Raw genomic sequence first — 16343 nt, forward strand, 5'->3', positions numbered from 1 at the left:
TAAAACTCTTACATTCTAGTAACATTCAATCATTTACCTTCATTTTGCAACAAACAGGAAGTCTCTAACACAGTATTTCGATTTATGGTGAATTTTTAAAAAAACTTTTTCCTTATCTTGGCGCACATAAACTCTGCTGAAAATCTCAGAATTTCTTTAGTCACCTTGTTGTAATTTTCGCACTGTTCTCTATTAGGCGTTACATACAGTGTTATACATGAAAATGTGTGCAATTTTATGTAGAATACAACAAAAAACAACTCATGGTTGTACCTTTTATCAGTTTTGAAATATTTTCATATAAAATACGATAAATAGAAAAAATTCGACCTTCAGTCAATGTTAACTCGATCAAAATGGTCGTAAACTGCAGTTGTAAGCTAAAACACTTACAGTTTAGTAATATTCAATCAATTACCCTCATTTTGCAACAAACGGGAAGTCTCTAGCACAATATTTCAATTTATGGTGAATTTTTTAAAAAATGTTTTTGCGTCCACGCCTTACGAATTCATGCATCATTTTGTGATATTTTCTCTGTGTTGCTTTGAGCATTTTACTATTTGTTATATACCAAAATCATCGCAATTTAGTGTACAATACAACGAAAAAAAATACTCATTATCTCTAACCGTGTTGCTCACAGCGTGATTTGTACACAATTATATATGAAATTTTTCGTTCGCTCTGTCATATATTTCAATATTTATATATGATAATGATTTTTTTTTCATTTCTGATGGTTGCATGCTAAACTTCAGGCAGTGACAAAAAAAGGAGCCAAAAATGAACTCTTAATCTTAGAAACTAAGCGTGCTGTGATTTTTTGAAAAAAACTTTTTTTCTGCTTCAGCGCTAACTCCCGAACACTGCCGGTATACGGCAGACACTTTTGTAAATAGAGGCTCGGCGTTTAATGGTTAAGATACTCAGGTATAAGCATTTTTAGAGGGTTTTTTTGTTTTTGAACTATCATAATAGGCAGTTCTAAGTGTTTTTGGAGGGGTTTTAAGTATTCATGGATTTTAGGTATTTGCAAGGGGTTTGTAGTCGCATCCCCACAAATACTGAGGGGTTACTGTATGCACACATACACTATATATATATATATATATATATATATATATATATATATATATATATATATATATATATATATATATATATATATATATATATATATATATATATATATATATATAATATATATATATATATAATATATATATAATATATAGTAAAACCCTGCATCTTAAACGTTAGTACCCTTAAAAATATATACATACACCCTTCCAGAAAAAACAGATAGAGAGAGAGAGTGAGTGAGTTACCACTAGAACAAATTCTGCCAGCCTTGTGCTGGCAAGGCAAGAGAGAGAGATTTATCTCTTTAATTTCTTGAGGAATGTTAATCCATTTCTCTTTACAAAATTTGTTTTTGTCTTTCAAAGATGTATTAACTACACATTTTTAAAACATTATGAACACACACACACACACACACAAACATTGTGCACGTGTGTTAATACCAGTTGGTAAAGAGACTCTAGTTAGCAGTGTCTTTTCCTGAGAGCGAGAGAGAGAAGGGCTGAACTAAGTATCTATTTATATATCTATTTATTTCTCACATTGTACCCTTTGGCGAGAGAGAGAGAGAAAGGAATGAAGAAAAAAAGGGAAATTGATTTGATCATGTTGTGGCAACATCTATCTACCCTTGGTCAGAATATCGAGTAATTTGACATATTTGACAGGTTCCCCCTCCCCGAGCTCCAAGACTGGAAAAGATCAGGGTTTAAATTTGTGTTAAAAATTGTTCATAACTTACTATAGAAATGCTTAAATGCTGTAATTACAGTATATTATTATTATTGTTATTTTTTTTTTTTTTTTTTTTTTTTTTTTTTTTTGGCCTATCACAGTCATCCTATTTGACTGGGTGGTTTTTATAGTGTGGGATTCCGGGTTGCATTCTGCCTCCCTAGGATTCTATCACTTTTCTCACTGTGTGTACTGTTTCTAGTGGCACAATCTTTTACATGAGTCCTGGAGCTACTTTGGCATCTAGTTTTTCCAGATTCCTTTTCAGAGATCTTGGGATCGTGCCTAGTGTTCCTATGATTATGGGTACGATTTCCACTGACATATTCCATATCCTTCTCATTTCTATTATCAGATCTTGATACTTAACAGTTTTTTCTCTTTCTTTCCCATCTACTCTGGTGTTGCATGGTATTGCAACATCAATGAGTGATACCTCTTGATTTTGTCAATCAATGTCACATCTGGTTTATTGGCACGTATCACCCTATATGTTCTGATACCATAGTCCCAGAGGATCTTTGCCTGATCGTTTTCTATCACTCCATGAGGTTGGTGTTCATACCACTGATTACTGCAAGCTAGCTAGTGTTTCTTGCACAGGCTCCAGTGGAGGGCTTTTGCTACTGAATCATGCCTCTTTTTGTACTGGTTCTGTGCAAGCTCCGGACATTCATATTGCAGGAAGTGCATTATGAAAGATGAGATGATTATTATTATTATTTATTATTATTATTATTATTATTATTATTATTATTATTTGAAAATAAGTACTTATTAGTAGTTATATCATTTATTTATCATGCAAAACAAATAAACATACCATAAAAATTCTATCTTTTCCTGAGGGAGAGAGATTTTTCAGTATGTGCTTCATAGTGGTATTGCCACTAAGTCGGCAACACTGACCACCCAACCCTTGCTGTCAGGTTACTTGACATATCAGACAGGTTCACCCTCCCCCCTCTCCAAGTCTTACAGCAAAACATTAGAGGTCGATATCTTTTCCTTTAAAATTTTATATAATGTATTAATTTGTAAATTAAAATCTTACTAATTCACTATAGTATTTTCTTTAATGAACTGGTATTGCTGTTTAAATTAATATTAATTTTAGTAATTTAGTAAATCATTTATATATCAGACAAAACAAATAAATATTCATCTCAGTAAGTGAGAGAGAGAGAGAATTATTATTTTTATTTATTATTATTTAATCTTATCACACTTAATCATTGAAAATTAGTATTGTAAATCATTATTTTATCATAAAATGGATATGTAGATACAGTACAGTATTTAGTCACAAAAATATGAAAATCAGAATACTATATTGCTCTACGAAAAAATCTGGGAATGGGTGAGTTTCCCGCGAATAATTTATAGATCGGTTCCACAGAAAATTCTGCGAATTGTGAGAAGGCAAATATCGGGGTTTACTGTATATATATATATATATATGCATGTGTGTGTGCATATGTATGTATATATCGCTTTATCTGCATTAATGAAATATTCTACTCAAGCAGCAGTTAAAGGAACTACTAATGTTTCTACTAGAACAACAACTGCAACAATCCTTGACTACTACTAAAAGTATCATAAATGCTCCTATCATTTCCCACTACCGATATAATTGTAAAGTAATACTGGAGCTTTTGTTGTCACATAATTAGTCGGTGTATGTGCTGTTTTAAGTCACATACAATAAGTATTCACATCTAGGTGGTACAATGTATGTCTAAGGAACAAAAGAAAAAACTTGAAATTTTTAAAACAGTTTGACTCTGAGTGAAGGATACCCAAGAGGCACTCATTTCATGAATTATCTATATTTGTCTTGTTCCATATTACATTCAAATTAAACTCATTCTGTCTGAAATGAGTGGTAATCAAGACCAAACTAACCGGAAAATGCAAATGAGCTTCTACACTTATATACTTGTGTGTTGGGCCCATCGGGAATGTCTAATATACACATGAATCGCATGTGGCTGGGTTCTGAGCAAAAGCTAGGAGTCCTTTAAGAAAAAGGTAGCAAATGGTAATCATCTTTATTCATAAGATTTGAAGCAATTACATTTTGCCTAAGCTTTTGCTATCTTTTACTACTTGAGCGTGTACTTTTTTCTTACAAGCTTTTGTTCTATGCAAATGCTTGTTTTTTATTCATCAGGCTCATTGACCCAGTAGCAAGAGATGCATTCTTACAGGATTTGAACAGATAGAAGGCAGTCTACTTTCTCCCTCCATTGTCCCATATTTCAAAGGTTTAAAACAAACTGCCTATTTAATGGTCCCTAAATTGGCTCACTAGTCATTTCTTTCTGCTAAAATGAAGGGTGAGGAAATCAATCCCATTGCCATTCATTGTACTGCCCCAGGCAGTAGGAGGGGAAGTTTTTTATGCACACTTGAGCTGTAACATTCTTGTGTGGATTTTCTACATCTAGTGTACCATGAAAATTATGTAATTGCTAGGTGGCTGGTGCAGAAACTACAGACTTCACCTATCCTGTAATACCAGTTAGTATAGCAAGTGAGGTTGGATCACCTCCATACAGAACCTGGTGGAAATTACGATTGAAGCTGTTCCAAATTTTTTTATCCACCTGTTTGAGGACAGTCACTTTGCCATTGCCGTAGTTATGATGTACAAGGCACTTATTCTCTTGACCTTGAATTAGGTCATTTAACTCATGTCAACTGAGGCGCCCGGCGGAGCAAGGGCATAAGCGCCACCGCGGCCGAAATTGAGTTAGCAGTACGACATTTTTCCTTAGGCTTCCCTCTATGCATCAGTACATTGTATGTGACCGTATGGTTGAAATATTATGGTCTAATATGCCATTGAACACAAGTACTTTTTCACCCCTACGGGATGTAGAAATTTCTGCCAACAGACTCGCTTGCATAAGGTCGCTTCTCAACTGTCCCTTTAAACCTGGGGTGGTGAGGGCAGGAGGTATGGGGGAGTGAGCATTGCCGTCTCTCTTCAACTACCTCCCGCTTGAACTCAGCATCCAATGGAAACGTGCACAGACTGGGTTCACGTTTCTATTCGCTTGCCGCTGCTCTATCTCGTTTGACGGAACACAGAGACACCTTCTCGTCCTTTCTCTTATCACATGCTCTTCTGTTATCAGATGCTCTGATATTTTTTTTATTTCTTATGAGTATTTTCTTAGCAATTAAATAGTTTTTTTTTTTTTACCATGGCTGATAATGTTAATAACAGCGATCACCTAGAGATCGATATTATTGAAGGGGAAGTTATCAATAGTGATCAAGTGAAGACATTAATGAGCCTGGTTCTTCACATGGTCGCAAAAGGAAGGCCATCCTGAAACTTGGAAAATGAGTATCGCTAAAAAACTTCGTAATGACGGTTAGGCTTATACTAGCCGAAAGACTCTTAAAGAAGTAGAAGCCCGTAAAATTGGACCTGCTTGTGCTGATGGGTGTTTTCAGAAAGTTACTATGCATGTGATAGAGGCATTGTTTAAAGATTATTGGGGCATGGGGAACTACAATGCCCACACATATTTGCACCAATTAATGGCTTCAGTGACAATAAAACGTTGAAGGAAACTCGCAGAGGAAAGTTCGCGTACACAAACAATTTTGTAATGCATGATATATGGAGATAAGCATTACAATGTGTGCAAAAAAGCTTTTATGGCTATTTTTGGAATAGGGGATAAGAGGGTACGTGTTGTTTTAAAGAAACTGACATTCGGGAAAACAACAGTGGCTGACAAGCGGGGAACAAACGCAAGGGTATCAAAATTTTGTGGGGAAAAAGCAGACCTTGTGCGTGAACACATTAAGACGCTGCCAACCATGACATCTCCTTATTCTCACGCAAAATCTCGTAACCGCATGTACATGGAATCGAATCTTAGTGTTGTGAAGTTGTATGATATGTATGTGAAGTTTATTAAAGATGAGCACCCAAATGTGGATATTGTCTCTCTTAATTATTATCGTAATGTGTTTAGGACTGAATTTAATATTGGTTTCATGCCCCAGTTGTTGATATATGCAACACCTGTGATTTATTGTCAGCAAATATTTCAAAATATAAACAAATGGGTTGTGAACAGGCTCAGTTGGATGAAATGCAATGTGAGTTGGATGGACATAACGTGCTTGCAACACAAGCTAGAGCTGCGCTTGATAGCTTTAGTACTTCAGACGATGATGATTTTTTGGCGTTATGTTTCGATCTGCAACAAACATTGCCGACACCCAAGCTGAGTACTAGCGTTACTTTTTATAAAAGAAAACTGTGGACATACAACTTTTTGTTTTTAACGTGAACACTCAAAAATCGCACCCAGTACTTCAAGGACTTTGACACCCAAGAAGGAGGAAGGCTTAATGGTACTCCTGAAGAAGAAGAGGTCCCGGTCAGAGATGCTAACGTTGGTGCTCTGGACATGAATTTCACTTGTGCTAATGTTTCTGGTATTATTGTCATTAATTTCAAAGAATTTTATTTTTATTTACCATTCATCTAAAATAATTTGAAACCTTATTATTGATTAAAATTCAGGTATTACAATCAGTGATTTTTTTTTATTGCTATTTAGCATTTTTTTGTATTGAGCTCTCTTATTTTTTATTATTTATTTATTTTGTGTGTGTGTGTATTTACCATGACGTTTTCTCTTAAGTGTTATAATGTCAATAATTAAGGAAGGACCAAAGAAAGTAAAATCAACCGCAAAAATCGTTATTATCGAGTAAAATAATAAGCTTGTACACTCTACTTTACCATACATTTTATACTATAGCTTAAGTATAAGATATAATAATGGCATAATTTTGGGGTATATGGTAAATGGATAAATTTCCTTTAAAATGATGATAACTAGATTAAAATCGTATGGTTGGTTTCAAAGATATTGATGTTTGAAAACTTTAAATGCATTTTTCTCAGTTTGTAAAAAACGGCGCTTGCGCCCTTGCTCCGCTGGGCGTCTCAACTCAATTCAGTGGTCCCAAAATGAATACAGTACTTACTTTCCAAAAGGTGGTCTTCTGACCACCTTGGCATCTGGAGCCCAGATCGGTGAACTCAGCTCCCTTAGAGAGATCAAGGCTTCATCATCCACACTCCAGGCTGTCACTCTCAATTGTCACCTGCCCATCACTCATGGTCAAAATTATGGACCAGTTAAAGAGGAAATCCCCTATTCTTCTGCTGGAACTCGATATTAAAGATAAGACACCATATATGGGTTAGTCACCCCAAGTTTACCCAGATGTCAGAGTTTTCTTCCTAGTTGCATAATGATAATTTTGTAATATTTTGTGATGCAGTGTGTTCTACAAGCATTCATTTTTAAAATTCACTTTAGTTTTAAAAATTCAGCATTGACTTTACATTCATGAATATAAGGGGAATAGAATTAATTACCTTCTGTTGGTTGCAGCACATTTTAGTTTATTTGGAAAAGAAGGAAACCAATAAACTGGCAAAGCAGACAGTTGCTGAATTATTTCCATTAATTTTATTTTTACTGACATTAGAGGTAATATGTAATACTCATAAAATTTGGCAAGACAGGTGGAATTTGCCAAGTAGGTCCAAATAAAATTACATTTCACAAAATGTGACAAAACCTTGGAAGTACACCACCATTCTTGCTTCCTTAACTGTACGACATTTGCTGGTTGATTGTCCCAGTTTATGGGATATTCGGGATTGCCTTCTGGCAATGGGTCAAGATGAGGACCCCAGGTATGCCTTTTCTTTAGTCCTTGGATAGTAAGGTGAGATACTGTAGCAGTGATATTTTAAAATTTGTGCTAGAAACAAGAATACAACCTAAATTTTGAATAATTGCATCCTATATGCTAATAAGATTATCCTATATAAGGGCTGGACTTAAAGGTAGAATTTAGGTAATTCTAGGTTTATTTTATTTAATCATTTTACTGCTACCTTGCTCTGCTTTTATCTAAGTTTTTCTTTCCTGCCCTATGGGGACTCTGAAGTTATGCTTCCAGTGGTTTGTATCCTCCCATCCCCTTTACATGTTGCCAAAATTTTACTCTCTCAAGTTCCCTCTCTCTTTTAGCTTTGATGCCCTTAAGGTTTGAGCACCCTTCCCTTTTCTGTTGTTTAGTTGTACTAGGGTCTCTCTGCTATCCTTAGAGCAGTCCTGTGACCTTGGGAAGTTTTACATGCTTTTGACTACCCTTATGGTGCAGTAGCTATGGATTTTTTTTGAACTGGATAATTCTAGTGGGACATTTGGGATACCAGTTATTCATCTTCTTCGATTCATGATAAGCCCTTTGTTAGCCGAACCGGTTGAGCTTCAGACTGTCGCTCGATGGACCGGAGTTCAATTCCCGCGGCCGGCTGATGAAGAGTTAGAGGAATGTATTTCTGGTGATAGAAATTCATTTCTCGCTATAATGTGGTTCGGATTCCACAATAAGCTGTAGGTCCTGTTGCTAAGTAACCAATTGGTTCTTAGCCACGTAAAATAAGTCTAATCCTTCGGGCCAGCCCTAGGAGAGCTGTTAATCAGCTCAGTGGTCTGGTAAAACTAAGGTATACTTACTTACTTCGATTCATGATTTCATCCTTCGCCCCTTTAAGACACAAGGCTGTGTTTTTCTTGAAGTACCAGTCCTTAAATCTCTGGTTCTTGGCACATTTTCCATCTGTACAGTAGTTGTCTTCCATTGTATTCATTACATGAGGAAGCTTCCTGAGTCCCAGAGTTCTCTTTGGTTCTGCTGTTCATAATGTATGAAAATTGATCTTCTGTTTTCTTCAAAGACTCCTTTGCTTCATCCTTCCCCTTAAATTCCTTTTAAGGCTAATTATAATTAATGGGGTTTAATGTATAATGTTGTTTTTGCAGAAAAAACAAGTTATACAAATCCATTAATCATAATCTTCAGTACCCACCTTCCATCTCCTAGATGGTGGTTGTCACGGAAGAAAGAGATGTATAGTTTGGTGGACAGTTTACTGTGGGACTATGCGGCAGAGGTTTTCATCTTTCAGTTCTTCACCTCAATGTGGCTAGGTCTGTTTCACATGAAACAAAGGTTTGTTATGGCTAGCATATTGGGTTTGTATGAAATTTTCTGTATTGTAAAAACATTCAATTTTTTATAATCTGTAAAATATATATTTCATTTTTTAAAGTCTTGGGCATTTGCGTTTAGATACTTCACTGCGTTTATGAAAGGTTTGTTGCCTGAAAGTTGTAGTACTGTATAGTAGAGTATTGTATGTAAATAAGGTGTATGTTTGTGGTTTCTGTGTAACAGACTTATATTTATTTGCTTGTTTATATAATGTGATTTGTATTTTCAAGTGTAAATGTTTAATCTTTTTCACATGATCAAGAACAGCAAACAGTTTTTGTGTTGCTGTGCTGTTTAATCTGTTTTTGGTTAGTAGCCATAAATGCAGGCAGTGATGGGAGGGTAAGTGAATGAACTCATTTGGCCTTACAGTACTTGTATCCATCATTGGCCTTACTTTTAAATGTTCTTACCTTTCCCCTTATAAATGGCAGATTATGACATAGGTGGTTTGTGTGTGTATGTATGTTTATGGGGTGGTAAAGGTTAGCTAATTAAAAGTTGTAAATCACTACCTAATTCTAGGTTCTGGTCCCCATGTACTTGTCCATTTATTGTATATTCAAAAATAACATTGTGTTAATTGTTCAAGTGAATGGTATTGCTGTATTGTTCTGCTTTTCTAGTACATAGCTAGTCTTCTGTCTTTGTAGTTTTGTATTTGCTTTTCATTCCTAGATTGTTTGTTCTGTGTACTAAGACACCTATCTGTTTGTAATACATTATTTGCCACAGATAAAGGAAATGTTGATGTATTAGTGCTTCAACTGTCAATTCTATAATAAAATGAATTTATGAAATACAGTATTCTGCTTTAAGAGTTTCTTCATTTATTTTTTTTTGTTTCAGTTGGAAGTTGTCAACAATAAAGAATCTTCAGTAGATGAGACTCTTCATCAAGTAGAAGTTACAGCTGGGGAAGGATGTACTGCCACATGTAACCAGGTAAAGAACTTCATTATTCCATTATATGCTATAAGTTATGCTGGAAAGGATTCTTGAGAGAGAGAGAGAGAGAGAGGATACATATTTCTCATTTAGCTATCATTTTTATACATAATAGATATTGGCTTATCTGACTGGTATTTCTGGAATGGTATTTTATATATACATTCATATATGAGGAGGGCGCGTAACAAGATAGCGCCCACCGCGGCCGAACTGGTTTTTATTGTCTGAGCTAAAGTACAGCACTATCCTGTACACACACTTTTTGTCCCCTTATGTTACTGGCAAAGGTTTCCATGCAAAACAAAGGGAAATTTATAGTTCTCATTCATCATATAATACTGTAAAGCTAATTGTTTTTGTTTTATAATATTTTCATGGAAATCAGATATGTTATAATAATAATTTTACATTATTAGGATAAATATTTTAGGTTGTTTTCACAAAAACATGCTTTAATTGCCGTATGAAAACATTTTCATTGTGTTCATTAACACTTTACAATCTTACATTAATAAATGACAAAACATACTATAATGATTTTTGCATATGTAATAGGCGAATAAATTTCCTTTAAAATGAGGTATGATTCATAGAAATCGTTTGGCTAGCGTTTTAAAGTTGATGCGTTTTATCATTTTTAAGGCAAGTAAGGCAATATAATTACCACAGAAATACCAGTCAGATAAGCCAATATCTATTATGTATAAAAATGATAGCTAAATGAGAAATTAAGGAAGTAAGGCAAATAATTGTACTAAGGTAAATATAACATAAAAGTTATGAAACAATAATAGGAACAAAAACCATAAGCACCAAAATATATACGCTGCACATGATGCATCACCTGGACTTAGGACCAGGTTGTAGTTTAAAATATATTTTAAAGTGTACACAACCTTCACTAACACATGCACTTCATATGGTTTATAAGTTTCTTAACCCTTTAACGCCGAAGCCCTATTTTCAAAAACGTCTCCCGTATGCCGGCGGCCTCTGAGAGGTAGCGCCAAAGCGGAAAAAAAGTTTTTTTCAAAAAATCACAGCGTGCTTAGTTTTCAAGATTAAGAGTTCATTTTTGGCTCCTTTTTTTCTCATTGCCTGAAGTTTAGTATGCAATCATCAGAAATGAAAAAGAATATCATTATCATATATAAATATTGGAATATATGACAGCGAAAAAAAAAACTCGTATATAATTGTATACAAATCGCGCTGTAAGGAAAACGGTTAAAGCTAATGAGTTAATTTTTTTAGTTGTATTGTACACTAAATTGCGATGATTTTGGTATATAACAGATTGTAAAACGATTAAAGCAACACAGAGAAAATATTATCACAAAATGATGCATGAATTCGTAACGTGCGGACGTAAAAAAGTTTTGTCAAAAATTCACCAAAAATCAAAATATTGTGCTAGAGACTTTCCAATTGTGCCAAAATGAAGGAAATTTATTGAATATTACTAGACTGTAAGTTTTTTAGCTTACAATTGCATTTTTGAACCATTTCGATCGAGTTAAATTTGACAGAAGGTTGATTTTTTTCTATTTATCGTTATTTCGATGTAAATATTTAAAAACTGTGAAGAGCTAAAGGAATGGTTTATTTTTTTTTTTTTGTATTCTACATGAAATTGCGCACATTTTGATGTATAATACTTTATGTAATGAATAATATGAAACGGCAAAAAAATTACGGCAAACTGACGCAAGAAATGACACGATTTTCAGCTGATTCCGCGCGCGGAGCGAAGGAAATTATTTTTTCAAAAATTCACCAAAAATCTAAATATTGTGCTAGAGACTTTCCGTTTGTTGCAAAATGAAGGTAAGTGATTGATTGTTACTCGAATGTAATAATTATGGCTTACGGATGTGTTTTTCGGTCGAGTCAAAGTTGACCAAATGTTAAAATTTTGTCAGTTATCGTGATTTCGGCGAATATATTAAAAAACTGTGAAGAACTAAAGGAATGATTTATTTTTTGTTGTATTCTACATGAAATTGCGCACATTTTGATGTATAACACTTTATGTAACGAATAATATGAAAGGGCGTAAAAATTACGGCAAGCTGACGCAAGAAATGCCACGATTTTCAGCTGATTCTTGCGCGGAGCGGAGGAAATATTTTTTCAAAAATTCACCAAAAATCTAAATATTTTGCTAGAGACTTTCCGTTTGTTGCAAAATGAAGGTAAATGATTGATTGTTACTCGAATGTAATAATTATGGCTTACGAATGCGTTTTTCGATCATTTCGGTCGAATGAAAGTTGACCGAACGTTAAAATTTTGTCAGTTATCGTGATTTCGCGAAAATATTAAAAACTGTGAAGAACTAAAGGAATGATTTATTTTTGTTGTATTCTACATGAAATTGCGCACATTTTGATGTATAACACTTTATGTAACGAATAATATGAAAGGGGCGTAAAAATTACGGCAAGCTGACGCAAGAAATGCCAGGATTTTCAGCTGATTCGCGCGCGGAGCGAAGGAAATTATTTTTCAAAAATTCACCAAAAATCTAAATATTTTGCTAGAGACTTTCCGTTTGTTGCAAAATGAAGGTAAATGATTGATTGTTACTCGAATGTAATAATTATGGCTTCCGAATGCATTTTTCGATTATTTCGGTCGAGTCAAAGTTGACCGAACGTTAAAATTTTGTCAGTTATCGTTATTTCGGCGAAAATATTAAAAACCTGTGAAGAGCTAAAGGAATGATTTATTTTTTGTTGTATTCTACATGAAATTGCACACATTTTGATGTATAACACTTTATGTAACGAATAATATGAAAGGGTGAAAAAATTACGGCAAGCAGACGCAAGAAATGCCAGGATTTTCAGCGGATTCCGCGTGCGGAGCGAAGGAAAATTTTCTTTTCAAAAATTCGCCAAAAATCTAAATATTGTGCTAGAGACTTTCCGTTTGTTGCAGAATGAAGGTAAATGATTGATTGTTACTCAAATGTAATAATTATGGCTTACGGATGCATTTTTCGATCATTTCGGTCGAGTCAAAGTTGACCGAAGGTTGATTTTTTCTATTTATCGTTATTTCGATGTAAATATTTAAAAACTGTGAAGAGCTAAAGGAATGATATATTTTTTGTTGTATTCTACATGAAATTGCGCACATTTTGATGTATAATACTTTATGTAACGAATAATGTGAAAGGGCAAAAAAATTACAGCAAGCTGACGCAAGAAATGCCACGATTTTCAGCTGATTCCGCGCGCGCGGAGCGGAGGAAATTATTTTTTTCAAAAATTCACCAAAAATCTAAATATTGTGCTAGAGACTTTCTGTTTGTTGCAAAATGAAGGTAAATGATTGATTGTTACTCGAATGTAATAATTATGGCTTACGAATGTGTTTTTCGATCATTTCGGTCGAGTCAAATTTGACCGAACGTTAAAATTTTGTCAGTTATCGTGATTTCGGCGAAAATATTAAAAACCTGTGAAGAACTAAAGGAATTATTTATTTTTTGTTGTATTCTACATGAAATTGCGCACATTTTGATGTATAACACTTTATGTAACGAATAATATGAAAGGGCGAAAAAATTACGGTAAGCATACGCAAGAAATGCCAGGATTTTCAGCGGATTCCGCGCGCGCGGAGCGAAGGAAAATTTTTTTCTTTTTAAATTCACCAAAAATCTAAATATTGTGCTAGAGACTTTCCGTTTGTTGCAAAATGAAGGTAAATCATTGATTGTTACTCGAATGTAATAATTATGGCTTACGGATGCGTTTTTCGATCATTTCGGTCGAGTCAAAGTTGACCGAAGGTTGATTTTTTTCTATTTATCGTTATTTCGATGTAAATATTTAAAAACTGTGAAGAGCTAAAGGAATGATATATTTTTTGTTGTATTCTACATGAAATTGCACACATTTTGATGTATAACACTTTATGTAACGAATAATATGAAAGGGTGAAAAAATTACGGCAAGCTGACGCAAGAAATGCCACGATTTTCAGCTGATTCCACATGCATGCGAGCGGAGGAAATTATTTTTTTCAAAAATTCACCAAAAATCTAAATATTGTGCTAGAGACTTTCCGTTTGTTGCAAAATGAAGGTAAATGATTGATTGTTACTCGAATGTAATAATTATGGCTTACTACGGATCGTTTTTCGATCGTTTGGTCGAGTCAAAGTTGACCAAAGGTTGATTTTTTCTATTTATCGTCATTTCGATGTAAATATTTAAAAACTGTGAAGAGCTAAAGGAATGATTTATTTTTTGTTGTATTCTACATGAAATTGCACACATTTTGATGTATAACACTTTATGTAACGAATAATATGAAACGGCGAAAAAATTACGGCAAGCTGACGCAAGAAATGACAGGATTTTCAGCGGAGTCCGCGCACGCGGAGCGGAGGAAATTTTTTTTTTTCAAAAATTCACCAAAAATCTAAATATTGTGCTAGAGACTTTCCGTTTGATGCAAAATGAAGGTAAAGGATTGAATATCACCAGAATATGAGATTTTTGCTTACAAAAGAGACCCAAGTAAAAAAAAAATATAAAATAGACAAAAGTAAAAAAAAATATATATATATATATATATATATATATATATATATATATATATATATATATATATATATATATATATATACATATATACATATACAATATAAATTATATTGTTTTTACTTTGTTATGAAAACATAACTAAAAGGAATGGTTGTGAAAAACTTTGTTTTTGCATAAAACGAAATTATACAAAACAGCAATGAATACAGATATATAAAAGCTTGTAATAAATATAAAACTAAAAATAAATTCAATGCAGAATACTCACTCGTAAATATAAAACTAAAAATAAATTTAATGCAGAATACTCACTTGTAAATATAAAACTAAAAAAAAAATAAATGCAGAATACTCACTCGTAATCCTGACTCTTCGTGCTGTTTCTTGTTTTCTCCCTCCTCCATTGAAGAGTCTTGCATTTTTTTCCTCCCGACATGACGGGGCACAAGCGGAGGAGGGAGACGCTCGCCCTTACTGCTGGTGGCCCGCCCTTCGGCGGCTCGCTGCGCCCTCCCGTGTCGCTCGGGCAGGCGCACTCCAATAAATAACCGCATTGTGGTACCTGCGGTTACACTCATCCAACCTGCAAAGTGCTACCTTGCAGGTGCGACACACGTACCGGCTGTCTCTCCTCTTGCCATTCATATGGCACACCCGGCACCGTTTCTGTCTGCCCCCTTCAATGAGCTCCAGTGTGTGATCTCCTGGCTGCAGCCGACACACAGGGTCGGCTACCCGACGGGACACTGGATCGATGCGGCGGCACCTTCAGGGGCGGCGGCATCTTCAGGGGAGGCGTCATCATCAGGGTCGGCGGCAGCAGGGGCGGCGCGCCGGCAGGATGAGGAATTATGATGTCGGGTATCTCACGACATCTGACCTTCCTCTCGGGGCAGAGCTGGAGCTCGGGGCAGGGGCGCCGTTGGAAGGCCACTCCTCCGGATCGAAGTTGATGAGGGCATTCCCAGCCACCTCAAGAAACTGGATGTGGGTCAACCTCCAAGCGTCCGAATTATACCCACAGTAAATGATGTAGGCATTCTGGAGGGCCAACTGAAGGAGGTATTTGAGGAGCTTCTGTGTCCACCTCCTGGTTCTCCTGGCGAAGGGATAATACTGGATGAGTTGATCACGAAACTCCTCATACGTAAGTAGGGCGTTGGCCCTGCTGGCGTGTCTTCTTCCGCTGGGTGATCTCCTCTTGGATGGGCTCATGACTCGTCGTAATCATGGGCACGAGTCGGACCCCCTTCCAACAGATGACGAAGACATCTCCCTTCCGCCGCCACTCTGTCTCTCCTCTTGCAAGATGTTGCGGGTGGCTAGCAAACCTCTTGAGGACATTCGGGGCCCCACGCACCAACCGAAGGGTACCACTGATGTGCACACCTGCTTCATACAGTTCCTGGGCAAGGGATACCGAGTTATAATAATTATCCATAAACAGGTGGTATCCCTGGTTACGGAAACGATTCACAAGACCGAAGACAGTGTCACGCAGCGTGGAGAAGACCCCAGAATACACCAAGAAGTCCACGACGTATCCAGTGTTGGCTTCCGTAATAAAAAATAACTTTACACCATACTTCTTTGGCTTCTTGGGTTGTACACTTTGATACTTAGACGCCCTTTGTATGGCATCATACCCTCATCCAAAGAAAGGTTCTTGAAGGAACCACGAGAGTCTGGCACCGTTCACGAATGAACTCCAACACTGGGCGGACTAAGATGAGGCGGTCGGGGGTTATTCGGGGTATAGCCCTTCGGTTGAAGGCGTTGAAATACCTGTCCAACGCCAGGAAACTATCACGGGACATAATGCCGCCACATTAGGCGTATCGAAAAAAAAAAATTCCGCCTCCAATATTGCCTGATGTCAGCAGCAGGCAT

The 16343-nt window shown here is 35.8% G+C and overlaps 2 protein-coding genes across 22 annotated transcripts in view; one reads left to right on the forward strand and one right to left on the reverse strand.

The window, feature by feature from the left end:
* Positions 1-16343, forward strand: part of LOC136833716 (UDP-N-acetylglucosamine transferase subunit ALG13-like) — a 539859-nt gene that overhangs the window by 330935 nt on the left and 192581 nt on the right. For all 21 annotated transcript variants that reach the window (XR_010851592.1, XR_010851593.1, XM_067095956.1 and 18 more), the window contains one exon: positions 9790-9885. Coding sequence is in view for 19 of the 21 variants with exons in the window: in XM_067095956.1 (XP_066952057.1) it covers positions 9790-9885 (96 nt within the window). In the remaining 2 variants the exon portion in view is untranslated. The remainder of the gene's footprint in view (positions 1-9789; positions 9886-16343) is intronic.
* Positions 1-16343, reverse strand: part of LOC136833810 (uncharacterized) — a 345490-nt gene that overhangs the window by 209183 nt on the left and 119964 nt on the right. The gene's annotated exons all lie outside the window — the stretch shown is intronic.

This window comes from Macrobrachium rosenbergii, chromosome 4 (genome assembly GCF_040412425.1).
Source record: "Macrobrachium rosenbergii isolate ZJJX-2024 chromosome 4, ASM4041242v1, whole genome shotgun sequence".
Classification (NCBI taxonomy): Eukaryota; Metazoa; Arthropoda; class Malacostraca; order Decapoda; family Palaemonidae; genus Macrobrachium; species Macrobrachium rosenbergii.